We start from the raw sequence: 27,826 nt of genomic DNA, 5'->3' as shown, positions 1-27,826 counted from the left end.
CATCAGAGTGAAAGAGAAAGTAGTTGAAAACTTGTTTATTGTGCTTGACACGCAGTTCACCTCCCATCTCTTATTACTGGAAAAGCATTTAAGAACAATGAAACATCGGAAATGATCCATGTAAAAATATCATACCTAAATGATTGAGTGTGGCATTTCTAAGAAATGACTAGACAGTTTGTCGACTCCGTTTATGACTGTACTGGTCTGATTCACCATAACTAAATGGAAAGATGAATGGATAAAAATTACTCGTCCATAGTATACTACTACGATACTTTCCAAAAGTTGACTGTCAAGTATGATATGTAAAACTACAATGGGTTTGTTTTGTTATGTGTATCACTGGAAAAAAAGGAACCAACACTTCTCTTGAATTATTTTCCAAACAAAGAGGATCTATTTCAACATTTACAGTAAGTCCTGACGTAGTCAAATCTTGTGACGGCACTGTCTGCAGAAGTACCTAATTTAATGTCCTGATAAGCAATGGTGCGAATAGAAGCAAAGTTGTTGTTTTTTTTCCCTCCCTTGTGTAAAATGTACCCTCTATGAGTCAGCAAACTGTTACCGGCATTTGCACACTAGGTGGTGCTCAAGATGCCTTTATGAAAAAGTACACTTTTTGCTAAAGCCCGTATTTTCGTCACTTATTGTTCATTCATTGATCCATCTATTATCTGAACAGATTATCCTATGTTTAAAAAAATAAAAATAATACATTTTCATCCCTGTCATCAATTATACAAAATGTTTTGATATCCTACTGGTATTTATTTGAGTCCTCGGGAGAAGTATACTTATATTACAATCTCAGGAACACACATAAGCGAGAAGATCCACACATTTTACAGTACAACGATTACATCACATCCTGATGGGTGGTTTATGTGCGAAATGAGTCACCATGTGACATTCTATATATACCCAACCAGGTACTCACGGGGAACTCTTACGTCATCACCAGATCCTCATCATACCAAAAAGCGCCTCAAAGATGTTCCCATCAGACTGCAGGGTCACGTGGTATCGAAGATGTTTCGTAACCAGAAAAAATGTGCGATTTTAATTTCATTGATTAGTCAGTGTTGATATCTTGCTTTGCAGAGGTTTTATTCCTAGAAAATATGTATTTGTGTCATCCACTGTAACATGCACACTAACGCTGCACTTAAAAATAGATCAAGCTAAAACTTAACTGTTTGAAAATGAGGAACGAGTATGGTGCTTAAACTGGACAACTGAACTGTGCTAATAAAATGTCTTTAAAATGTGAGATTTTCTATTCTCTTATTTTATTGTAGATGTTTTTATTTCAGAGCTGTCGTGAAAGCGCTCTATCAAGGTCTCTTGTATTGTATTGCAAGTGATTCGTTTGTGTACCACTAGATGGCGCCGTCATACTCCACACTTGGTGACTCACTAGTGGCAAATGACTAATTGGTGGATAATGTTGATGGCAACACATTAGGAGAGTAAAAAAAATAACAGTGGTTAGCATCTATGTCTCATTTAAGGGAATCTCTACTTTATGTGAGGAGGTAGCACGGATGTAACATGATATTTAATCACTATGTTAATGAATTATCTTTGTGTAGAGATGTTGAATATTTCATACACTTCGTTTCTTTATTGGCTTGTGCAAGTGTATGGTGAATATGTGCTCTTGAATCTAGTTTGCACACTTAATTTGCGACTTGCAAGCCATACAACAAACACATGCAATCCTTCCAAATCCTTCAGAGAGCGAGAAAGAGAAATAAGCAATTGAGCAGCTGTGCTTTCTCCGTTTCAATAAAAAAAAGATGTGTTGTTCTCAGCTTGCCACGTGATTGACATGAACTGAATAATAGGACAATTTTTAACCATTTTAATTGTACTTTTACTTAAATATGGAGTGTGACTACTTTTGCCATTTGTGGAATGGAATTAAAAGGTGGAATGTTATCCAGTCCCATTCAAATTCATGCACTGCCGATAGTGTTTTTTTTGTTTGTTAATACTTTAAAACGTTAAATTGTGAGAGATCAATGTTCTCTCTCTCTTTCTCCTGCTCTCTCCTCTCTGATGCGCGCGCGCGCGCGCGCCCGTTACCCGCCGTGCTCGCGCTTGGATGCAAACGAGCAATCATTGAGTGCACGGGCAGCTTTGCAGCGACTTGCACGCTCGTCGCTTGCGCTTAACATTGAAGCCGACAAACATTTCGGCTGCAGCAGGGTTCACGTCGTTGCTCTTTAAGTTGCTGCGCTCTGACCAACCACCCAACCAACCAACCAACCAACCAACCAAAAAACAAGGACACAACTGTGAGAATTTTTGGTGATCATTTAAAGTTCAAACTTTAGGGAGAATGGCTGAGAGTGCAGCGGCAAACAGCGACGGTGAGGATGGACCCCGTGAGCCCATGAGGGGCTTCGCCCGTCAAGGAGCCCTGCGTCAGAAGAACGTCCACGAAGTGAAGGACCACAAATTCATTGCGCGCTTCTTCAAGCAGCCCACCTTCTGCAGCCACTGCACCGACTTCATCTGGTGAGCACAGCTGCACTCTGAAAAATGTTATTTTCTTCAATGAAATAAGGAAGGACGGAGATGTACTGTTCCTCAGATGCAACCGTACATGTCAGTCACTTGTTTGTGACTGGATGAATAAAAGAAAGGATGTGCACGCTTGTTGTTTCCAAAATAAACACAGAATTGTCTTATTGTCGTGCACTTGTTGATCTCCAGGTGCGTCTGTGGCCAAGTGTGTGAGCTGCACCCTAAAAAAAATGGCTACTGATAAAAAAAAAAAAAGTATTATTTCAATGTTTCTATCACCAGCTTGTCCTGATTTGCTATGTTTTATTTTTAGTTTTGTTGTGTGGTATTCCCAAAACTCTAATTATGCAAGCCTCATGATGTGTGGCTGTTGTGCGCTTGCTTTTCGATCATTGTTGGAATTTTTTGTATAATCTTGCAACCTGTTCATTCCCTTCACAGGGGTTTTGGCAAGCAAGGATTCCAATGTCAAGGTAGGAGCACTCTCCTCGACCCCCCCCCCCCCCCCCCAGTGTTTTTGGCACAAAGTTGTTGTGATCTGTGTGATCCTCACAGAAAAAAGAAAAAAAAATGCAAGATGATTCAGGAAGAAGTGTGCACAAACAATATAATATCTAACTGAAAATGGATGTTTGCTTTTTGTGTACTTTACTCATCCAACCATAAACAACTAATGACACACAATGGTGTGACTCACTAATTGATGCAAGTTAAGGCCCAAACCTAACCTTGATGGAGTCAGCCTGTCTGAGAATCTGTGTAAAATCCTTCAGTCTGTTACACCCCCCTCCCTCCTACTCTCTTCTTTCAGCGACACACCTTCACTCTCTCTCATGGTCACAAATAATGAACAAATTCAAAACGACATAGATGACTAGATGGAGTGATAAGTCCAACTCTGATGTATTATTTTTTTTTTTAGATCTCTCTTTCTCTCTATATATATATCTCAAAATTGATTTAATCATCAACTGGATATATTCAAGGATTTTCATTTTCACGTCTCCTAGCAACAGTGGAACACAACTGTGCCTATATGCCGAAAGATGGAAGAGGTTCTGTTCACAACAGCGGTGTGATAGCTGATAATTAGCTTGGGAGCATATGTGGCATGTCAATAGTGTCCTTTAGGAATGCATCCGCTTCACTGCAGGGGGGGATAGGGGAGAAAGGCAGGTGGGGGGAGGTCAAACTGGGAATTTTAGCAGGATGGGAGGAGGAAAAAGGATGGAGTCAAAAATAGGACAAGAGCTAAAAAAAAATCTGGATTAATTCATCACTTAAATCATTAACCAGCAATTTGAAGGAAATAAAAGACACAACAGTGGAACATTTGAAATATGTCGTGTCATTGCGGTATGTGTGTGCAACGGACGTACTCAACATTGTATTTAATTGGACAACTTTAGCTAAAGATGCTAGCATAAATGTAGCATGTGAGATACAAGACACCATATTATTTGCTTTGGTTCAGACCTCAACCCACAAACAAGTCCAAACTATATTTATGACCAATATTAAAGTGTAGTGCAATCAGTTGCCTTTGTATGGTGTGTTGACTGTTGCTGATTCTTTGTTTTCTATGGATTGTTGCAAGTATAAACAAAAAAGCTGACATGCCTGCAAAGTGCATAGGTCAGTGTGCAAACGTGCTCCTCCTCCTCTTCAATTGATGTTTTGGACCGAAGAAAATTGGAGAAATTTGATTGCCTTGTTTGGTTTGTTTGTTGTGAAATAGTAAAGGACCTCCTCTGAGAAATAGATTCACTGACAACAATGTAATAACATTGCCTCAGCTCTGGAGCAAAATATAACCTTGCGACCATGTTTGGAATGCCCACAGGATCTAGAGAGGTCTCAATTATATAATATAGCGCTCTTTATGCTTTTATAAACTATGAGAACATATCAAGTGACTGAATGATTTGACTGGTTATGTGCACGGATGTGTGTGTCCAATTATAAACGAGCGTGTTAACAATGAGTTTCAGTGTTTAACAAGCTGTTAAGTGTCCTCCACGGTTTCAGCCCCGCATTAATGGACCAGTGTTCTCTTTTTTAGCCTTGAAGAGGAACTCATTTGTTGTGTCGATGGGAAGGGTTAACAAAAAATTGGTGATGTAAATGCCTTAGAATGAGTTAATAATTAGTACGGGATGTAATTGTAAACACAAATAAACTATTTTTTTTTTTTGTGGCAAATGGTCCGTTTCAGCTAATTTTGAAATTTCACAAGACTGAAAGGCAAGTTTTTAGGTTGTATGTGGGTAATGGTAAGTTTAAAAACCACATGAACAGTTATGCTATCTAGCTAACGTTATACTTTATTGATGAGAGACAACTTTAGGTAATATTCAGTGTACCTTTTGTTGAGGCTGGGAAAAGGCTGCAGAAAGTAAAAAGAAAAAATGAACAAATTGTGGCCTGTAAGTCTTCAGGGGGTATTCGACATTAGTAGTTCCTCTCTGGAAGACAAACTGGTGCATGAAAAATCTCAATGGGGAAAAATGGATAATAAACCAAATGGTGTAGGAAGTAGATGAAATGAGAAAAAAAATGAGCAGATATGTAACAAGTCCTTTGAGAGCCACAACTAAAAAAAATAAATAAAATAAAAAAGTGCTGTTTTCTCGACGGTTTTATAAATATAACTGATGATGATGATTTAAATTGGAGGTGCTTCATCTCAATATAAATACAATATATGTAAGATTTTCCATAATGTCTTCATACGGCATCCTTATAGAAATCCTGTCACAGTGTAACACAAGATGTCGATAAACAGTGGATCATTTATGTTCTTCGAAATCTCAGCGAATGATTTCCGCCGGGCATATGACAATTCCATGGTATATTGACAAAAATAGAGCAAGTCCGGTGAGGCAGCTGGTGGGAAATGAGCGAGAGCGCTACTGTACATGCTGCAATGACACTTGAGCCGGAGTTGGTGGATGAGATTTTTTTTTATTTTTTTTTTCCAGGCAGAGGAGATAATGGACAGGCAAGTGGAGTTGCACTTAAAACAAGCCCGTAAATGCATTCTTTGGTTCAGCTATTAGCACCTTTCAGACGTTTTTTTATATATATTTTTTTTATTTTGAAAGTCTGTTCCTACATCTTTCTGACTAAGGATGTCTTTTGAAGCGTAATCGCCCGTCTCCCGTGTTTGCCGTTAACCACGGAGCTGCCGGCGGGCACGTTGCCAACACCTTCTCTGGATTCTTCAAATATGTCTTCACGAGCCCGTCCGAGTTCAAATGACTAAGTGAACATTTGCAAACAGTCGGTGTCTATGGCATCTCAGGTGCTTCTGCAGCTCCAACCTGTGTGGGCGCCGGGGTCTAAAAACAACCTCCCACGCGCGCAAACATGCGCATCGACGAGTTCCCGAAGCAAAGAGCGGAAAGGTTCTCTTTTGTTTTCCGTGGTCTCTGTTTGCCCAGATTTTTTGATTTTCAACAGCTTTTCTTTAACTTGTCAATGTCCCCCAGCTTCCTTCCATCCTGGCTTTGGCTCCCCTCTCCATCTCGTACTCCCCCCCCCCCCCCCTTTTCTCACGTGGTGTTGGAAGCTGTGGGCTTTGATGATTTTATAAATAGCTCAAGTGTTCCTCTGAGAGCCACACCAAATGGGATAGATAGATAGATGGATGGATGGAGGCCCGGGTGGATGGATTTATGGAGGAGTGGGGATCGAGTGTGTAGGTGTGAAGAGAGATTGGGAGGAAAACAAGGATCATTCAAAAGCTTAGCAGAAAACATGGATTGGGAAGTTTCACCATGACTGAATTTGTGCTGTCATGCTGAATATTTTGACTAAATTCCAGAAGCTCTTGCGTCATTTATTTCCTTTAATCGATGGGTCTCAAATCAGCATAGAGTAAATCGTATCCATCAATATGCATTTAGGCTACACACAATTGGATGTTGTTCTTCAACCCACAAAAATAATCCAATATCATTTTTGGAAGTCAGAATTTCTTTCCCGTTCTGCTCGAATAGATGTTTTTTTTGTTGCCTCAAGAAAATTCGGTCCCCGCCCAACCAACCAACCAGCCAGTCACTCTTCTGTAACGACCAGTGTTTCCTCCACTAACTTCTTCCTCTTTTAAGTTTCAGCAGCGTAGAGAGCGCTCTTGTTTTTCTGTAAGAAAAGACGCAATTATTCAAGTTGGAGGTTGGTGAGGGTCATGTGACCTTGATGCCTTTGTTTTGTTTTGTTTTTCCCTTCAGCGACCTTCTATGATCCATTGTATGGTTTCATCTTCCTTAGAGCTTACTTGTCCTTGCTGCTGACATTTGTGGCGATTGTACGCCCGTCGCTACGGCGACACCTCCGAGACATGACGGGCTGCCCATGTAGGTCAAGCCTGTTTCGGGATCTACACAATAGCACACAATTAAAGACTGGACAGGTCACCGATGTTTCCTATTGGTACTGTCGGACTGAGAACAAATTGGTGTGAGATCTTGTTCCAGTCAGCCAACTTTTGCAGTTTTCAAATCTCTCACCCAGTTGTGGTGCAAAATTTCCGTCATGTTTTGTCGGTTTAAGTTTGCTGTTTGTTAGTCTTGATGGAGAGCAGCTAACTATGTCACCGTTGCTCCTGAGACGCTTGAACCCTTTCCGAGACAGATGGTAACCTAGCAACAGGGGCAGAGAGCATTCATCCTGGACTACTTTTTTTTTTTTTTTTTTTTCATCCCTGCCTCTTCGTTTATTTGCCTTTCTGTGTGTTGCCCTGCGTGTTGTCCAATACTGGATCAACTTCTTTTATTCCTTTTGTTTGCTGGTTTTGATGAGCAACAAAATATTTTAAGTGACTGTTAGATTTTCAAATGGATCTCTTTCGAACGATCCCCCATCTTTTTCTTCTTCGGTGACCACCATGAGACGACGCTTTGCACTTCTCACATTTTTGTGTCGTGCGACGAGCGATACGATCTGCCATTTCTGAACGTGCACGTGTTAACACGCAGACAGACAGCATTGGTCCGTTGCCAAGGCTTGAGTGAACTTTTGTCGATGTTTGCCAAGATGCAACACATTACTGTATAGAGTAGACACACAAACACAAGAACCCGCACGTATTTCCTGTTTGCGCTATTTATTCGTTTACCTGTAAATGTTGACAAAAACCTTCAAAACTATAGTATTGCCATTATTTGTAGGGAATATGAACTTTCCAGATCTCTTTTTACCTCAGTCATCACCTTTTATATCATTTCACTCTGGATTAACGAGGGCTTTGGTAAATTAGATTAAATTGGAAAGGGGGATTATCGCACTTGGCGCTTCTAATGATGATTCTTTCCAAACCTCACTTTAAATTATTATTTTTTATTTATTTTAAAAAAAAATTACCACTGTGCTCAAAACAGACGGTAGAGTTTTGCGGGGGAGTAAAGAGACAAAGTGGCATTTGTGAGGGAGGAGGGAAAGTGAGTGGTCCAAACTTGATATATGGTATAAAATGTTTGTGTGTGTTTGGCTGGACATGTTCAGTAGCTGTTAGCTTTTTCGGGTCACGCTGTGGAGGCTGGAGTAAGAGCCCTCCATAGTCACACAAACAGAAGGAGGACAGGAAGCAGAAATCCTGAGCTGATGCACAGTTAGTTGTCGATGTATGGTATGCCCTGAAAGCATTGCAACATTTTAAAACAGCAGCAAAATGTGACATTTTGTGTGTATCTTTCAATGTTCAGGGACAAAAAAAAAAACCTGGAGTCTTTCAGGTCTATTGCTCTTCTGCACCAATGCACAAAAATGATTAAAAAAACAAAGTAATCTCATGTCGGCCATTATGATCGGACGGTGTCTGATCTGGATGAATGATTGTTCTCTTTACAGTGCACGGATGGAAAATCCACTCTCGCTGTTGGACCTAATGACTTTTTTTTTTTTGCACACCGACTCGAATCCAGACTTTGAACAGTACATTAGATTTATAGTGAGCAGAGGTCAATTGCTTCAATTGAATGGAAATTCTCCTTTCAGTCTGTATCGGGACATTGCAGCATATGAAGCATCACATGTTGAAAGACCAAAAGAGATGGAGGAGCTGAAGTCAATGAAAGTTGCTGAATGGAAGGAAGGAAGGAAGGAATGAGGGGGAAGGTGTTGGCTCGACCATGTAGAACCGTCTTGTGCCAACATTTCTTTCACGTCTTGCACTGAGCTCCACAGGAAGAAAAAAAGGCTCTGTATGTCTTAAAAGTTTATTTTTGGATTTTGTAGTCAATGATATTTACAGAACAGGAAAAGTTCTAATCTAATGTTGGTGAAAGGTGAAGTGCCAATATTCAAACTGTTATTATTTTTATTGGATTCCTGAAGTTGATATTACTAGCATAACATAATTTGTACTGGGTAAGCCACTTCTTCCCCCCCCCCACCCTTCGAAAAAGCTTGAAGAAGCTCTGATGTCAGATGATGCAATGGAAGGATGAAAAGATTGCTGGATTCAAGTTGAGAGGGAAAGAGGAGGGATGATAGGGGAGTTCTGACTCACTTTGACCCTTCTCCCATCTTCATAAGCATTGTGGGTATTTATACTGTGGCGTAGGTTGTTCAACCCCCCTTATATAAGCCCGTACACACACACACACACGAGCTAACCCAGGGGAGAATAATGTAGTTTGTTTGGACTATTGACTTTTCTACCTCCTGTTTATCACCGTGCTCCTTGTCCGCTTGTATCATTGTCTTCCCGCCTTGCTCACCAGCGAGAAATACGAGCGGCAGTCTGTCTCGCCGTTTTCTTAAAACGCTGCTCAGCTGTAGCCACAGATAAGGATGTCATGTTTGGGCGCAAGATGAAGGAATCACGTCGGTAGTACTGTACAGTCGATAGCGTAGCTCCACGAGCTGGTGTGTTTTGCATTGACGTCAGAATCTGGGCCATCACTGGAGCTTCGTGTCATGGCATCTCTCTTTCATATGCACTCGCTGGTAGCTCATTAGTGGAAAATGCTGTGCGGCGTTAGTCTTCTGCCAGAGAAGAAATATGATGGGAGTAAAACTTTTGGTGGAAAAAAAATACAATCTGCATCGCTGCAATTAAAAGCAAAAACATTGGCTGATCAAAGTTTTTGTTCATATTCAGCCAAGCAGTCGCATTGTCACTGTTTTGCATTCGTAGCTCTGTTCTCTCCGAGCACAACAGGACTTTAATATTGATTGACAAACCAGGCATTATGTAATAATATCAAGTGAATATTGATGAGGCCTGTGCAACTCGAGACGCATCACAGAAATATGACTGAGGGGAAAAACAACCCAGTTGTTATATCGTGAAGGATTTGTGCTTGAGTTTTGAAAGTTACCATGAATGTTTTCTATTTTCTTCTCTCACCTGAAATGGCCTTTATAAGGTAGAAATGAAAGTCCCCAAATCACTTTGACCTTCCAGTAAAAGACTGGGATCAATATTTTGCCGCCTTCTTGTGAAAAGCTTAATTTATCCTGCTTATTAGAAGCTGTCAGGCAAACACCAAGCAGCTTGCTGGCTGGGAAACAATTTGGAACGCTAGTTGCAGCCAACAAGCTAACATTGTTGGAGTGCTGCAGGTACATCACATGGCTGCTTGCCTCTGCAAAAAAAAAAAATATGATTGTGAAATTTAATGCTAAGAAAGATTGTATTTCGTAAAAAAAGTCAACAAATATTTTTGGCTGTTTTTTTTAATAATATTTTGAATGCTGAAAATGAGCCCTGATAAACTTACTTGAGTTTGACATATTTTAAAATATTTTTCATGGAACATCATGTAGAAATGCCACTTTACATTTATGATCAAATTAAGAATTCATAAAAACCCTAAATATATGCGCTGGTCTTTTCTGTTTATATAAAGAGATTTTGTTTGTTTTGGCCCAAGGGTCATTCCATTGCATGTTGTGCATTCTATTTTTTACCAATACAATCTGTGTTTTGGTAAAGGATTTGGCAGAAGTGTGACTCCAAAAGAGCAGTTGCCTCGAAGCAATATGTGCGTACAGCTCTCCCTATTTCCCTCCCTACCTCCTTGCTTCCTTCCACCCTCGCTTTGTGTATTCAATCTGCGATATGACTGGGATGAGTGGGTGGGCTGATGCGTGTGTTGTATCATATCAGTGAGGGGGAGGTGCGACCAAAGAGGAGGATATTGCGTGGGAGTCGAGTACCATTGAGGTGCATGTGACTGTGTGTGATGGAGCCAAATGAAGAAAATACTTTGTTTGAATATTCTCTAATCACTCTCTGGATCTCTCAACTGTTGAGATTTATTGTTGCACGACCTTGTTGGCTTATTGGGTACGGTCCAAAAAAAAACCAGATGACAAAAAGTATTCCAAACAATGGGGTGTTTTATGAACAGAGGCAGAGAAAATATTCCCAAAGTATATATCAATTATTATTTTTATAAATTACAAAAATAGCCCTCCAAATAATTACTTGACTAAGAGTAAGGTCAGAATAGTGAAAAAAAAGAACGTATGCAGTAATTGATGAGTAAGTCTTAAATGACAACAAATGTGCAAATTCAGATCTTTTCCAAAGTTTAACTTTGCATATAAAATCAAACAAATTAAGCAACTGATCTTCAAGGAACTTTTTGTTCATACTTGTGAAAGAGCACAATAAGAGCCAGACGACGGCACGGCTGATCTTTTTTTGTACTCTGTTTGGTAAACAGATTGAAGGTGAGGCCAGAGGTGTTGGCTTTCAGTTATTTCCTCAGTTATTTGCCTTGGAGCAAATGTCACACGTCATTACCATGCGTCAGCGCTCAAGGATCGAGTCGCTCTGAGCTAAAACAAATCTATTGTCCAAGTAAGAATAGATCAGAAAAGTAGCAAGAGGTCTGCACGGTAGTTTGACGTAATTGTTGTAAACAAAAATACTCATGTAAAAATTCAAACGTACGTTTCGGACAAGTCCAATTTATCCCCAAATTAAATGTAGTGCATTAATCCCCCCCCTCTTAGAGTACAATTTTATTTTTAGCCAACTCGCCTCGTCACACCTGCCAGTAAATCTGACATTGATCAATTTGATGGGGACGACAGGCCTGATGGCAGCAGTGCATCGAGGCTTTCTTGTGTTTCTTTGCCATTAGCTCTTGTTAACCCAGCTGAATTCAGTTTTTTTCCCCAAGCAATAAAAAAAACCAAAACCTAAAAGTAATGCAAAAACAGAACGCAGATTTTCTTGCATTCCACCTTCTCTTGAATTGTAGCCATGTATAAGAAGCACTTATCCGGAGTGGCTGACAATGGCTCAGTGGTGCAGGACTGACAATAAGAGTGTGTGGGTGTTAATAAGACAGAACATTTCCCACTGGAAGCCATTTAATAACTTGCTGGGCTACATGGCAGATTGAACACTTTTTGGACACATCCAAATCACATTTGTCCAGTCTCCTCAGACCGCTGCAAGTAGGTCACGGAGAGAAGACCCTGCCCCGAGACTCCCCTCACCTTATTTTTGTGCCAGACAAATAGAATCCCATTTCATGAAACTGAAAAACTCTTCTTTCTTCCCCCACAGTGTGCTGTTTCGTGGTGCACAAACGTTGCCACGAGTTTGTCACGTTCTCCTGCCCAGGAGCTGATAAAGGTCCAGCTTCAGATGTGAGTATGACTCACAAACATGTGTGTAAATAGAATAAAACGTGTCTAGTACTGTACATCAAGAAATGTGGGCATTTGGACCATGCGTGAGAACTCTCAATTAATTCCAAGTTTCAGTACCAGTGTGAAAACTCAATTAGTCACTGACACCGATACTAAGTACCGATACCACTAGTACTTTTAATACATAAAATGTGGTCATTTATTTTACTTTTCTATGTTTCTATTTTGTCATTCCTAATAGTAAAACAACCATTACGAAGGCAACGATACTGGTATCGAGACTACCGATACCTTGAAATAAGGCTGGTATCGGTACTCACTCATCACTAAGCAGTGGTTTTGAAAACTAATCTAATTGCAACTCGGAAAGATATTTTCTGTTCAAGCAAGACTCCTCTTACGTTTCATGAATAGTTTACAACTTATAATACAGAGCAAAGAGTAAATCCATACTGAGTTGGAAAGATCACAAGTGAAATTAAGTTTCATTAGTTCAGGATGTGGCTCCATAAAGGTTAGGAGACATCTTGAGCGCTGTTCAATTATTCACCGCCTTTCCTACTTTGTAATGCAGTTCATTGTTCCATCATCAAAAACAAATGAAGCCAGCTGGCATAATCGATTGTTAATATTGGGATTCACCTCCTCACTTAGCTCTTCCGGCAAGTGTTATTAAGTGTTACCTTGATCATGAACTTGTGGAGAATTTGAAAGAGCTGACAGGTAGGTCATTTCATTTCTTAAATTGGATACCGGACAAACCCCGAGTTGTTTTCCACGTTGGCTTATCGTTGGAGCGCTTTCATCAAGTCAACGTCATCCTTTGAAGAACCCAAGGGTCTTTTTAAATTTCAACGTCCTCGTCTCCCTCAGGAGGACCCTCCAGTGTGACAAGTACACTTAGTCACCCCGAGAGGAAATGCTGTTATTTGCCTTATTGTGTTATACCATGATGGAACAGTCAATCATCTTCAGAGTACCTGTTTATTCATCCAACATTGTGCTCTCCGTTCTTTGAATAGCTCTCCAACTGTCCTCCACTCTGCAGTCGCCTCTATCTATTCTATTTAAATGCCAGTCCACCCCAGGGGGGGCTGCTCATAATTACCAGGCCTTACCAGCCCCACCATGTCATTTCCTTAATGAGTTTGTGGACTTACGACCTCAGTTCCAATGCAGGGGTAATCTAGGCTAGCTTCCTTTTCAACTTGCAAATTAAAATAGAAGAGACAGGTAAGCCTGCTCCTCTGACTCTGCAAGGAAGAAGGGAGGTAGAAATGAAGTTTGCCCTTCAGTTATGCAACAGTGGTGCTAATTTACTAATAGCCCGAGTTTCTCCGTCCGTGACTTAAAAGATACTCGGCAAGGATCCAAAGCCACTTTCAAGCTATGACCTGAGCACAGTGATTGAATGGCACTATGTCAAAGCCAAAAGGTAAACAAAGCGTCATTAGGTTTGGTCGGACGCACATATGAACACAAGATAGCAAGGCGCTAGATTTGGATTTAGTATTGATTGATCAAGAAGATGGGTGAACACCGGCTCCCGGGGCACATCCCTCAAACCGGCCTAATTTCAACAGGACATAAGTAGGGGGTGTAAAGTATGCGATAATTCTCGATCTTTGTCCGATTCTGACGAAGCCATTTCAACAGACGCGCTAAGACACTTAAACTGTAAATATTTGATTTGCATGACAACATTGAAGAAATCAACCCCGATTCGATTGATTTATCAATTCTTCTGCATCGGCAAGGCTAAATGTTTGTCAAGGACAATGCAATGGCTGCAGCTGTTGAAGATTTATGCATCGTCACCCACTTAACACCTTTTCCTCCGTCTCACAACGATGTATGTTTAAAAGAAGAAGTCAATTATAGATCTGGGTTAATAGAATACTTGTCCTTTGGGACAAGTCGAGGGATGAGATGAGGCTCTAATGAAACCTACATTCAAGGTCCTCAGCCCGCTAATGCTACTTGAGGGTGTGTGAGGATGCCAGCAAGCAAAAAAAAAAAAAAAAAATAGCATGATAGCATGTTCCCTTGATACGCTGCGATGGACATATTTTATTAAATGGTCGTCGGCGTTCAATTGATTGTGTTTTCATGTGCACCGTTTCACCATCCAGGTGTTTTTTTGTTCACGTTTCTCAACTAGTTTGGAATATGAAAAGAAAAAACATAGTGCTATAGGAAGCTACATTATTGTTGATCCAAAAAGTAATCATGTGTGCAAAGCATACTGTGTGGGTGCTACTGTAGCACTCATTAGCGACTGTTGCGTCGTGCGCATATGTTATGAGCTTGACTTCATGCTTAGAGACTCAGCGGCAGCACATATGCAAAGAGTGCAGTTGTCCGCCACTTTGACTCCACTAAAATATTAATAGGCTTCATCTGCGCTCGAGAGTACATGACGCATTTGTCACATGATGGGATGGCGATGGATTGACATCCCACTACATGTTACATGTGAGGAAAACGGGGGAAGTGAGATATGAGTTTTGAAAATCATGTTGGCAAATTTCTATTGAGAATATTTGAATGCATTTGAAGTTTCCAAAATGGAGTACTGGGGTTTATCAGGCTCATTTTTGACCTTACTTGACCCCGCAGAACTTCTTTCACTCTCTAAGCAAAACTAGCAGGAATATTTCATCGAAATTTTAATGGACTCTTAACTCATGTGAAGTGTTATTAGCGTGATTGTTAAGCATGTTGAAAATGCTGCTAGCCTAGCTAGATGCTAGCCACAGGTATAGTTGCACCAGCACATTCATTTCAGACGACAGATGGTTCTGTACGATGAACTTTGATCTCTTGTCAACACATCACATTTCTTATCAGCATCATTACACAGCAACTCGTGTTTTCGTCGCCGCTCCTCTCTCGACGTGCTTTTTTTTTTTTTTCGACGCGATCGCAGCAACCTTTTTCCCCTTTATCGAGGAAGAAAAAACTAGCAAGGAGGTGCAGTCGCCCTTGAGAAGAGATGAGAATCAACACTGACAAAAAAAAAAAAAAAATCTGCACAGTTGCACGTATACGCCCACGCAAAGGAAATCACAAGCAACCGCACAATCATCGAGGCTTAACAAGAAGCTCACTTGTGAAGAAACCTTGTGGAGGCTGCGTATAATTCAGGCAGCAGCCATCTCATTTAAACACAATTTTCCCGGACAGGTGTGAAGGAAAGGAAGAAATCAATTTGCATGGTTTTTGTGCTCATGACTACAAAGGAATTGGAAAAACACTATTGGGAAGATTGCAACCTCTGTTTTATCATGTGTTGTAAGAAATTATTTGATTTCATGCGTAAACAATTTTGTAACACTTGTTGATTTGAGCGTCAGTCGACAAATAAAACGTTAGCTCATTAGATGCGGATGCACATGGTTGCAGGTGTCTTTGTCTCACACACACACACGTCCACGCGCGCACACACACACCTTGGACGGAAATAGAATTGGGTTCTGCCCCAGTTATGCCTTACAGGTCTTCTTAAAAGGGGAAATGATACTCAAGTTCCCAAGTCGAATACTCGTCATTTGCAGTGAGCATTTGGATCATTTATAATAAATCTAAGGTTTTGGTCACATTTTTATGTTCACCTTTTGTTATTGTCATTTCTTGCGTCATTTGGTTTATCAACTTCATTTGAGAAAATCCACACGTTGACTTTGATATTATGTTGTTGGTTTTGAACATTTGGTGCAAGTCTACACAAGATTGCAAGCTTCTGATATGAAATGTTGACATTTCTCTCTGTGTGTGTGTGTGTGTGTGTAGGATCCGAGGGCTAAGCACAGATTTAAGATCCACACCTATTCCAGTCCGACTTTCTGTGACCATTGTGGCTCTCTGCTCTACGGCCTCCTTCACCAGGGCATGAGATGTGACCGTACGTAGTAACACAAATCAGTTCTTAAAAATGTGTCACCTTTTGATGCTTGATCTTGTCTGTTACAGATTGTATGATGAACATCCATAAGCGCTGTGTGGCCAATGTGCCGAGCCTGTGCGGTACCGACCATACTGAGAGGAGAGGACGGATTTACATCACTGCTGAGATCAAGACGAATGTGCTCACTGTTACCAGTAAGTAGTGCTCTCAACAAACGCTCTTGCTCCCTCTACTGGTAGATTTACTGCAGTTCAGAATGTGTTAGTATTGATCAAATGATTGGTCCGCTTCCTGTGAGGCAGATCTGCTTACCTGTATTTTCTTGTGATTAGGCAGTATGGCATGACATTTTTCATTGTGTTTTTTTTTATTTATTTTCAACAGGAAATCATTCAAGTTATAACATGTATAGTTATCGTTGAATAAACTTTATGCATATGTTGAACCGCTAGGTGGCAGCAGAGGTTTATGATATAGTAGCTCTGTCTGAAAGTTCCCATATACAAAATCTTGTATGGGTTTTAATAACACTGGTTAACATGTTTTTAAAAATTTCCTTTATAAATCAGAGATACAAATGTATTTATTTATTTGCTCTGATTCTAAATCTGCTCTTGTTTTTTTTCTCTCTAGCACATCAGATTAATAATGATACAATAATATCTATTATAGTAGATCATCAATCCCATAACCTATTTATATGACCTTTCAGAGTCCAGTCTTTCAATCCCAGATACTTATTTATATATTTTCATGTTTTTATTATTATTTTTAGGAGGTATGGTAAAAAAGAAATAATCATCTGATGATTGAGTAATATTCATTAATTAAGGCTTGGGTTAAGCAACATTTTTCCTCCTGAAAAATCATAACTATGAATTACAATGTAGAGTAAAATCTGATTGCACAAGCTTGGTCAAACTTTAAAATAAATATGAAAATGTATTAAAAAAAAAAACCACACACAATTTTATGCAACAAATGCAGCTTGTTGGCTTTCAGCACTACATGACTTTCCAGTTTGCAGCTTTTTTGCATGCAATATTTCTTTGCATCCACAGGGGTCACTAAGTCCACATCAGCTACTACCACCTTCAATGCAGTGTAGCAGAGAGCATAGAAAGGCTTAGAAGCGCCTGTAAAAGCACCAGAAATGGCCCGAGCACCTCATTATGGCAAAATGCATCAATGCCAGAGAACTCAAATCAAAGCAGCAGACACGAGTGAAAAGCAACACTTTATTGATCACTTTTAGGTCACTCGGGGAGATCAAAGCTGAGTGTTAGTGGCAGAACCGCATCTGTGGTGATGGAGGCCAGTCAAGCATTTGGCTCAAGGACACAGTGACCAGCAGGGGGAAATGCGCTCTCAACATTGTGGCTTCGGGACTTGTGTTTTAGTACCTCATTTAGTACTCCGGCCATGTCACCCACAGAACTCGCAGACTCATAGCGCAATATGACATCAGAATGGCATTTAGTTTTAAAAATGGTTTTTTTGCCGGAAATCGTACAAAAAGAAGTCAATGGTACCGGTATTCCTTTTTAGTATCAATATGGTACACCGCAGCTCAACCCCCCCTGACACTGACATACAATATATGTAAATAATATTTAAATACACGTTAGCACACTTTTAGTGCGGTATATGGGAAATGCCATTACATACATTAAAATAAACAAGAGGCAAGCATATAAAAGACACACACAGACTATTTACTGAGTCCTATGAGACTCTTTGGCATGCTAGCCTCTTTACAGCCAGAATTTGCTGGTCACTTTAACAGGCATCATCTAATATTTATTTCCCCCTACCCCCCCCGGAGTGCCCGTATACAGGACAATCAAGCATCTTTCCTTTCTTGTTTTGCAAATCCTAAAAGTACATACGATGCAAAAGTAGCTGCTAATTTGCTTCACCTTTTAACAGACGCTCCAGTTTAGCATTTTATTTTAGCCTCTTTTATTGTAGATGCTTTTAACAAGGAAATCAAATGGGCACTTGACACAGTAGCGCCACTAAAGACAAAATAACCCTCTCCCAAATTCCATCCTGCCACGGCGAACAAATGAAAGATAAGTGCCGTCGTAAAAAGAAAGTGCTGAAAAGAAAGTGAGGGATAAATAAGCAAAACAAAAATTTGACTTGAAACATTGGAACTAGGTTTGGATGATGTTTGCAGAATGTGGGCCAGAAAAAAAAAAAAAGGTCAACGTCTGTTTTCATGGCAATGATCCCACCTTGTTTTCCCCCCTCCAGACAATCGACAAGCACAAAAACAGACTGTTAAATGATGTTTAATGTTGCATGTGATTACATTCGGCGACTGTGACAAAAGCATAAGTGGTAAACCTTTTCAGTTATTTGCTTTCTCAAAATCAATTTGTTGAATAGAAATTATAAATGGAAAGGCTTGGGGAGTCATTTTCATGGCTGATTTACAATAAGTGTGCTCTTGGATTCTTTTTTTTTTTTTCTCCTTTTTCTTCCCCGCAGTCAAGGAGGCCAGGAATCTTGTCCCAATGGATCCCAACGGTCTATCAGACCCGTACGTGAAGCTTAAACTGATCCCAGATCCTCGCAGCGAAAGTAAACAAAAGACCAAGACCATCAAGTGCTGTCTCAACCCCGTCTGGAATGAGACCTTTAAATTGTAAGCGCTTTTTTATTTTAGGTATTTATTTTAAAAAATGTATTTTAATTTTTTTCAATATTTGTTTTTAAATATTTTTTAATATTATTATTTTTTTTTTTATTTAAATGTTTTATTTTTTTTAACGCCACCCTTGATTGTTTTTTTTTTTTTTTTTAATCCATTAATTAGAGCTGCTTCGCCATCTCTGCCTTTCTTCTCATCTGCCTCCATCAGTCTCTCCCAACACGATCGGTTCCCTCCTCTTTCATCTTGTGTTCCTCATTTAGTCTTCTCTCTCGCTCGCTCGGCGCCGTCTTGTAAAAGCATCACATTACGCGCCGCTTTCCAAGCGTACGTAACCGCTGGCGCTCAGATAACAACATCTGGCGTCTTATATTAATAAAACCTCGCTTTTGGGGTTGTTTCTTGCCGTTGAATCCAGTTATGTGTTTAATAAATCATCATCATCGCCGCTCTGGTGTGTTATATATTGGAGCACAATTTTGCATAAAAAAAAAAAAAAAGTATATTTGCATGAATGTATTTGGAAGATCATGGCCCACCAAACTAGATGTTTGTTTCTCTTCAAGCCACTTGAAGGAGTGCGATAAGGACCGCCGTCTCTCCGTGGAGGCGTGGGATTGGGACCTGACCAGCCGCAATGACTTCATGGGATCTCTGTCCTTTGGCATCTCGGAGCTGCAAAAACAAGGAGTGGATGGATGGTGAGATGGAGGAGGAGGAGGAGGGAGAGTGAAGGTGACCTTGTTCGTTAGTGCGCTGTCGGAGAACTACTTTGGTTTGGGCTCTTGCGATTGTGGTGACATCCCCCCCCCGTGCCGAAATCTTCCCTCGGCCACTTGTTTTCTCTCTCGTCCATTCTAGCTTTCTCTCTCTCATCCCTTCTTTCTGCTGACACGACCGTCAGGGCTTTTAATGAGATGCCGGCATTTGAGGCAAAATGGTGCTATAGAGAGAGACGCTGTAGGCACTTTTCAATGACATGAAGGCAACATCTGCTTTTGCAAACTAAAAGAAACACTTTTTATTATTGGCCTCTGCGGGAAGCGTCTTTTAAAGAGCCGAATCTTTCCCAAAGCTTCATTTTTATTTCCAGTGTGTCTGTCGGGCGTATTGTAATTTACAGTACCCTGTATGTTATAAATGTGTTTTTGCTTGTTTGTTTTTTAAGAATGATCGTGACTTATTGAGGTCCAGTAAAAAAAACAAAAAAAAACGTGACATGTAAGTGGAGTAGTAAAAAAAAAAAAGTCATTTCACCAGTAGATGAAAATGATCAAAGTAAAATACTACGTAAATAATTCAAGGCTTATATGACCATTATTTTTCAAAAGCGAAGGCGTATAATTGACTGTGAATTTTTGGAGGTGATGTAGCGAGGAGTCAAACGTGGCATCAGTAATGGACTAAATGTGAAAATGTCTCCTATCGATTGTGCGCAATGAGAAGTGCCCCCTCTGTCAGGCTTTGCGAGATTACCATGAAGGAGAGGGAATTGCTAAATAATGAGCCGATCATTCTTTCACACTTTAAATTGGCGTACTAACTGTCGGCAGCCTCGGCCTAATGGCTGCAGTTAATGTCTAAATTGTATCAACTAATTGGGAATTGATTTAAGTGGAAATATGCTCTGTCCTCAGGTTTAAGATGCTCTCCCAGGAAGAAGGCGAGTACTTCAACGTTCCCGTTCCGCCGGAGGGGGAAGAGGGCAATGAGGAGCTACGGCAGAAATTTGAGGTGGGCCTGTTTACTACAGCCCAGTGTGTGTGTGTGTGTGTGTGAGACACTCTCTTGGAGAGCTATTAGCATTTGGCAGCCACACACTTACCAGCCAGTCTGGCACACTGCAGGGGGGGGTGATTGTGTGTGTGTGTGTCTGTGTGCACAAATGAGTGTATATGTGCAAGTCTGATCACAAGGCCATTATTAACACATTGGGCACAAGACGACTGTTGCTTCGTCTTCCTCCTCCTCAGCTTGCCAAATGTCACGTCGTCGCCGTTTGTCGGTCTCACTCGCGGTCGTCGGCGCCCGCTGCACAAAATGAACATTACAAAACAAGCTAATGTTGATGCTCGAGTAACGTCTTGTGCGGACGCCCCAAGGCGCTACAAAATCTGGCCATGGAATTTTCTTTTGCCATCTTGTGTTACCCAAACACGCTATGGCGAATCCAGCATCTAAAATAGAATTAATGATGCTCCTTGCTGACCCATATTCGGAAATAATTCCGCACACTCTAATTATTTTTACAGAATTATCCGGCATGTTTGGCTTATCTGACCGATGTGTCATTGAGCATCGCACGCTACACACACCACTGTGGTCCACGTTTTGAAATTCAAATAAATGCTACTTGTCACGGTGGGCCACCCAAGCAAAAGCGAAGCCCCAAATACGTCAATAAATTGCTGTGTTCAATAATGGATCAGATGGTCTTCTCGCAGGCCAGTTTGATTTATGGAGAGCACCTCGCCAGCCACGTTAAATGTTCATCCTATGCGCATTGCTTTATTTCACGGCTTCTTATGGCTTCCTGCCCACTCGATATACATTTCCTGCATGTCTCGCTGCTTCCCCTTCTGTTCCCGATGTTTTCCCCCACTCGCTCTTTTGCTTATCGCTTTTGTCCTCATTGCCCTCCTGCGAGCTTCTGTCTCTTTATCTGTTTTTCTTTCACTCCGACTCTTGAAGGTCATGGTCCTCGGACACGCTGTGCGGAACAGCACCAGGCGGAGGGGGGGCATGGGGGGGGGTGGTATCGTGCACGCACACACCAAGGGGCGAATTGCTGCAGTTTACTGGGATTGTACGAGTTCTGCATTTACATGAAGGGTTTTAATCCATCACGATGGAAAAGCTGGCTGACGCACCCTGGTCACTTCATTAGGTACACTTGAATGAGTATGATAGCTTAGGTACATAGAGCCCTTCGGTCCAAAACTAAGTTTTTGCTCCAATCCGAATAATCTTTTAATGAGTTATGTTTATCCTCTTAAAGACTGGGGTGTCTTAAAAAAAAAAAATCGTGTTCTTACATTCATCTCATCCCGATCCAGAGGGCGAAAATTGGTCCGAGCAAGAACACTGAAGGGAAATCTGCCAACGCCGCCCGCTTCGACTCCAACGGCAACCAAGATCGCATGAAGCTGTCCGACTTTGAGTTCCTGATGGTGCTGGGGAAGGGCAGTTTTGGCAAGGTGACTTTTTATTTTTACTTCACTTCTATGGTCACGTCAAAGCTCCATACAAAGTGGTTGGGGAGAGGAAAGCAAAGTAGGAGTGAACCAAAAAGTCTAAGCGAGACATCCAAAGAATCAATCGCGATCAAACGCAGCTAGAGAAAGATAAATGAAGGGAAAGGGACAAAGATGACGTGACAAGTACTGAGCGATGAAAGCCGAGAGACAGATGGGCGTGTGGTCGACGTGAATGAATTTTAAAGAGCAGGTGTATGAAAACAGGCTGAATGGAGCGACGTGAGAGAGCAGGAACAGGGACACCTTGGTCGCTGACGTGAATGAATGAATGACAATCGAGGCAAGAAAGAAAAACCGAAAGGGAGAGAGAGAGAGAGAGCGGCAACCAAAACAGCGGGGAGAAAGTGACACATTCGCAACGAGAGAGGGACAATTGACTGTTTTAGACCTTGGATGCCTGTTTCTATGGCAACAGGCGCCACTGTGCCGCGTCGGTACTGAAAGCCGAGTCGAGGGTCTCGCATTGTCTGAATGCCAAATATGAATGGAGAACAAATGCTCGCGTGGATTCGTGAAAAGCACAATATGTCCCAGCCTCTGATGATGCACGGTTTCGAATATATTTGATTATATACTGGTTAGTATTGAATGATGATGTCAGAGTGGTATTACTGTTGAATATGAAAATAATTTCGTTTCAAAACATTGCATGAATTTGTTGCTTTGGGGGGGGGATGGAACGGATTAATAGCATTTCCATTCATTTCAATGGGGAACGCTAATTTGACATTGGTCAAATTAAACTTGCGTGTCAAGGCAGGTATTTGTATTCAACATATTGTTTCTTTTCGAAATGATTTAATACCGTTCATCAGTATCAAACAGAGGTGAGATGAATTAATTGACGGGACAAGGTTATAATAAAAGGATGATGTTAACACTAGCGCCCGATCAGTCAGTCCCCTCCCTCATAATCGACAGGCGGACACACAGCTCGGGGAGACGTTATCAAAGCTGACAGTTCCGACGAATGCAAGGCGGCGCCGTGTGTTGTAACATATTGCGCCATGATGCACTGCAGTGTCGCGCAGTAGATTGTGCTTCTCGCCCGCTTTCCCCGAGTGCATCCAGCGTGCAAGGTCAGCAGACGGAACACCGACTGTGGCATCATTTACGACAGTTTGTGACCCCGGGCCTGCCTTTCTGTCAAATGACCCTGAACAACTTTATTGGCTAAAACAGCATTGACGCCGTACTGTAGAAACAGGCCGCCATTAAATCAAGTGTACGAGTCAATCTGGAGCGACACTGCTCCTGCTCGATTTTTCCCCCCCCCACTTAAGGAAAACCTGTCCTTGCGGCTGAGCAAAATCAGGTTCAAGCCAGATGGTCGTGGTCCTGTTGAGACCAGATGGAAAGCCACTCATCGCTTTGGTGACCGGATATTATCACCTCTACATATGCAAAGTTCAAGTGCTTGCTGAACTTTTATGCGAAAGATCATATACTGCATATTCTTGAACTGTGGCCGCCCTCGACACACACACACACACACACACACACACACACACACACACACACACACACACACACACACACACACACGGATAGTGTGTCCATCTGTGCAGCACTCCCCTGTAGGACCCAAAGCCTAATAAACCTTGGATATTACCATACCTGAATATTTATAAGGTATAAACAGCAAATCTGATAATTCTCTGATCTCATAGGTATCATGAAGTAAAAGTCAGTCAGAGCTTCCCAGAAGTGCATTAAACTTTTGGTTTACTTGAATTATCCCCCCCCACACACTTTTCAATGCTAATGCACGCAACAAACATATTAGACGGTTTAAAAATGAAAAAAATAAATAAAAACAATTGGATTAAAGAGCCTCCATTGAGGTTCCAAAACTCAATTAGCCTTTTGGGGAACACACACACACAGTTCTCCCTGTTAATGGAAACTCTGCTGTGTCTTTAAAATATTTTTCTTTTCATTGGCTCTTTTCAAGATAAAACACGCTCATGCTTATATTGGTTTGAGACTGATAAGCGGCAGAGTTTAACGGAGTAGCTTTAGACGTTAAATGCTGATAATGCACTTTAAATTGTCTTCCATTTAGGAGACTTTTTTTTTTTCTTTTAGTTTAGAGTTAGAGCACTGGCATTCTGCTTTTAGTATATCGTCATTCTGTGATTACTTGTCAAATCTTTTTTTTTTTTTTTTTTTTTTTTTTTTTTTTTGGAATGACAAAACTGTCCGATAAAATTTTGCACTTCTCTTTTTAGGTGATGCTTGCAGAGCATAAAGGGACCGAGGACCTGTACGCAATCAAGATCCTAAAGAAGGATGTGGTGATCCAAGATGATGACGTGGAATGCACCATGGTGGAGAAGAGGGTGTTGGCGCTGTCGGGAAAGCCGCCCTTCTTAACACAGCTGCACTCCACATTCCAAACCATGGTTGGTTTATTTCTTTTCATTTTGTGCGTGCATGCTTCAAACAGTTTCTTAATGACTCGATTCAACTGTACCACATAAAACAAAATGAAACATTATGTCATCACAAATTTAGATAAACACTCATATGTTCAACCAAACCAGATAATCTCATCTAACAAATTTGCTACCTTGATGCTAACATATCATGGGAAACATCATAGACAAGCTAAGTAAATTAGCATACATGCAATTTAACACCTACAAATAAAAATGATACAGCGACCAAACAAGGCAGATTATTATTTTTTTTTTTCTGTGGTGGTTTTCATTTCATTTCCAAAGTGAAGTGGCTGTGACACCGCCACTGGACTCTGACGTCTTTAACTGCGTCTCACAGCCGTAATACACAAACCGGATCCACGGTGGAGTCGTGCTCATCCTATGACGTATAATCCATAATATCGCTCTTAAAATGAGTCAACAGAGGTATAAATATAGCTCGGGAACGCCGCCGCGCTCAACTCGGAGAGCACGTCATTTACGCCCATACGCTTAATTTACGTGACAGACTTTCATGTGTGTATTGATTAGTGAGAATAATGTGCTTGGACGTGCACTTGCCGTTGTTGTTCAAGGCAAATTTGGATGACGCACAGTAAAAGTGAGTGTGTTAATCCTCTGCAGCACTAATTCTCCACGCAGCAGACGGCTTCCCTACATACTTCCACCACGCTCGTATTTATCGTCAGCTGTAACGTGTCGTCGTATAGTTTGATCATCCGAGCGCTGTGGAAACGCACGATAAGCTCACGCTGCACAAAAATGAGAGTTATGGAATAATAGTCAAGCTCACACCACGACGTGGAGACGCACGGACACACCGCCCCACGTAGAAAAAAAATCTTTATTGGCAATTTTTTCTGCTAATGGAAGAGTGTGGCATCTGAAATTGATGTGACTTTGTTGCCTCAGTTGTGGAATAAGTCTTGATCAGTCCATTTTCGCTACCACTGTCATCCTTCTATTCTCATGACTACAATTTGACCCCATCACCTTTCCTGTTTTGACCTTTATTTTTTATTTATTTTTATTTTTTGTCTTCCATCCTTGCTGCTTTCTCACTACAGGACCGCTTGTACTTTGTCATGGAGTTCATCAACGGCGGAGATCTCATGTATCAGATTCAGCAGGTCGGCAAGTTCAAAGAGCCCCATGCTGTGTGAGTAGACTCAAGCGGGCACAAAAAAAGATGACTTATGCAAACTGTAAAAAAAATCTAATAATAATAAACCATCCTGAGCAGGCCATCCAGCTCTCGTATGTGAACTCAAACACCTCCCATAAAAAGGCAGGAAATAATGAATGTAGCCGGCGAGATCGGTGATGTCAAGTTGAACCCAACACACTGACATATTTCACAAGATAGCTGTCAGCGAAGCTAAGAGCCTCGTTGACGTTTGCCCTTCATGTGTTTCGTTAGCGGTTTGTCTCTTTGGACCTCATTTACCAAAGGTTTGATTGTTCACCCAAACCTGCCTCAACCAAGATTGCATTTACTGAATGCTAAATTCATGACGTGCATTCTGACATTCGGGCCCTGACAACGTGATGAATTCTTCAATGGCTCGTCTTTCATCCACAGATGCTATTTGGATCCGTGTTGCCTTAAAACGTCTTGCACACGTTTTTGTTTTTTTTGTGGAAAAAGGATAAGGTCACGTTAGCTTTGTGCGACAGCCACGGCCCTCCGGGGTGTCATTCTGTTCACAGCTTAAGCGCTAAATAGGCTGTGCATATTCGTCACCACTTTGCACGCACTCCGAATGCCTCCTGACGTCTCTCACGAGCGCGTTAGCGACAAGATCTCGATTGTGCACGGCCTGCAAAAAAAGAGCTTCTCATATCTGGTTGACTGCGGGGTTAGTATGTCCAGACTGTTGATCTTATCAACTGGCCTTGAAGAGACAGCATTGACCTTTTGGACGTGCTCGCCCTGTCCTTTCCATCAGCTTCTTTCTAATTAGGGCCGTTTTCTTGTGTGTTCATTTGTAGATTCTACTCGGCGGAGATTGCCATTGGGTTGTTCTTCCTGCATCAGAAGGGCATCATTTACAGGTAGCGGCCATAGCGCAAGACAAGAAATCCATCACGTTTACACTGAATTGTCTAGACACATTGACCACAACATTAGGTAACGTCAATCTCGAGAGAGGTTTGACCAATCCTTTAGCTCGTGCGTCTTGTTTGATTTTCTAAATGGACATTTGGGCCAGCTCTGTGGTAGGGGGAAAAAAATATGTGCATGAAGAATGCATAAAATTGTTTTATTCGAATCATAAAATATTGTAAATTGTATTGTTAATCATTCATTTCATTGTGATTTTTTTTTTTTTTGCAGATTATTGAATGAAATTTGATTGCGTTTATATTTAGCTTTTTATTATGCTCATCATTTTTTTAATTGACAATTAATCATTCCGTTCATTATTGAGTTAAGGAGTTTCCATTCTGGATTTTAACACAGAGACCTCAAACTGGACAATGTGATGCTGGACAGCGAGGGCCACATTAAAATAGCCGATTTTGGCATGTGCAAAGAAAATATGAACGATGGAGTCACCACCAAGACTTTCTGCGGAACACCTGACTACATAGCACCTGAGGTAGACTTGTTTGCCTTTACATACTGACTGAAGATATTGTGTGTCTCAATTACCCTTGTCTTTGTTAATCAATAGCATAATAATTAATCTTTATCTTTTAGATCATAGCTTACCAGCCTTATGGGAAATCGGTGGACTGGTGGGCCTTTGGAGTTCTGCTTTATGAAATGCTAGCCGGACAGGTGCGTTTGTGTTTAAGGCCGAAAAAAAACAAATCGTCAAATAAAACAATGTCATTTTAATAAGATAAGTTGTAAAAATGAATTTATATTCATGGTCCCAAAAAAAAAAAAAATTAACACTGATGCTTTTGTATCTTGTAATATTTGACAGTGTGTAATGAGAAGTTGAGTTATGAAATTACATCCCTTAATGAGTTTTCCCCTCATTCGGGTATTAATAATTGTTAGGAGATGATGTGATTGTTTAAATGCTGCACATCTCATTTGGTTGGTTGTATTCAGAGTTTTATTTTTTTTAAGGCGTTTGAGATCCACTGTAATTTGGTATTAAAAAGTTCAAATCAGGAATATGTAGGGCTACACTATTATTTTTGTTTTTTTATTTTTGTGGCAATACTAGTGATAAAATATAAGTCGAATCAAAAGCGTGTTAACATATTCTGCGTTTGATTCGTACCGCAGCCTCCGTTCGACGGCGAGGATGAGGACGAGTTATTTCAGTCCATCATGGAGCACCATGTCTCTTATCCCAAATCCATGTCCAAGGAGGCTGTGGCTATCTGTAAAGGGGTGAGTGTGCACATTTTCACAATTTCTCTATTACCCACCGACCAAGGT

General features: G+C 40.9%; 1 protein-coding gene across 2 annotated transcripts in view; it reads left to right on the top strand.

Annotated features, from left to right (window-relative positions):
- Positions 1 to 2,121: 2,121 nt before the first annotated feature.
- LOC147044451 (protein kinase C beta type-like) overlaps positions 2,122 to 27,826 on the top strand; it is a 38,506-nt gene continuing 12,801 nt past the window's right edge. For both annotated transcript variants that reach the window (XM_085933507.1, XM_085933506.1), the window contains exons 1-15: positions 2,122 to 2,529; positions 2,980 to 3,011; positions 12,071 to 12,153; positions 15,949 to 16,060; positions 16,129 to 16,257; positions 18,560 to 18,716; positions 19,289 to 19,423; positions 20,360 to 20,456; positions 21,779 to 21,919; positions 24,211 to 24,384; positions 25,491 to 25,582; positions 26,416 to 26,478; positions 26,888 to 27,026; positions 27,128 to 27,208; positions 27,671 to 27,778. In XM_085933507.1, coding sequence (XP_085789633.1) covers positions 2,351 to 2,529; positions 2,980 to 3,011; positions 12,071 to 12,153; positions 15,949 to 16,060; positions 16,129 to 16,257; positions 18,560 to 18,716; positions 19,289 to 19,423; positions 20,360 to 20,456; positions 21,779 to 21,919; positions 24,211 to 24,384; positions 25,491 to 25,582; positions 26,416 to 26,478; positions 26,888 to 27,026; positions 27,128 to 27,208; positions 27,671 to 27,778 — 1,722 coding nt within the window. In that variant the 5' untranslated portion in view covers positions 2,122 to 2,350. The remainder of the gene's footprint in view (positions 2,530 to 2,979; positions 3,012 to 12,070; positions 12,154 to 15,948; positions 16,061 to 16,128; positions 16,258 to 18,559; positions 18,717 to 19,288; positions 19,424 to 20,359; positions 20,457 to 21,778; positions 21,920 to 24,210; positions 24,385 to 25,490; positions 25,583 to 26,415; positions 26,479 to 26,887; positions 27,027 to 27,127; positions 27,209 to 27,670; positions 27,779 to 27,826) is intronic.

The sequence above is a fragment of the Syngnathus leptorhynchus genome, chromosome 16, assembly GCF_054491065.1.
Source record: "Syngnathus leptorhynchus isolate UIUO chromosome 16, UIUO_Slep, whole genome shotgun sequence".
Taxonomy (NCBI): domain Eukaryota; kingdom Metazoa; phylum Chordata; class Actinopteri; order Syngnathiformes; family Syngnathidae; genus Syngnathus; species Syngnathus leptorhynchus.
The sequence above is the reverse complement of the archived record's forward strand: the minus strand, read 5'-3'. Positions and strand labels throughout refer to the sequence as shown.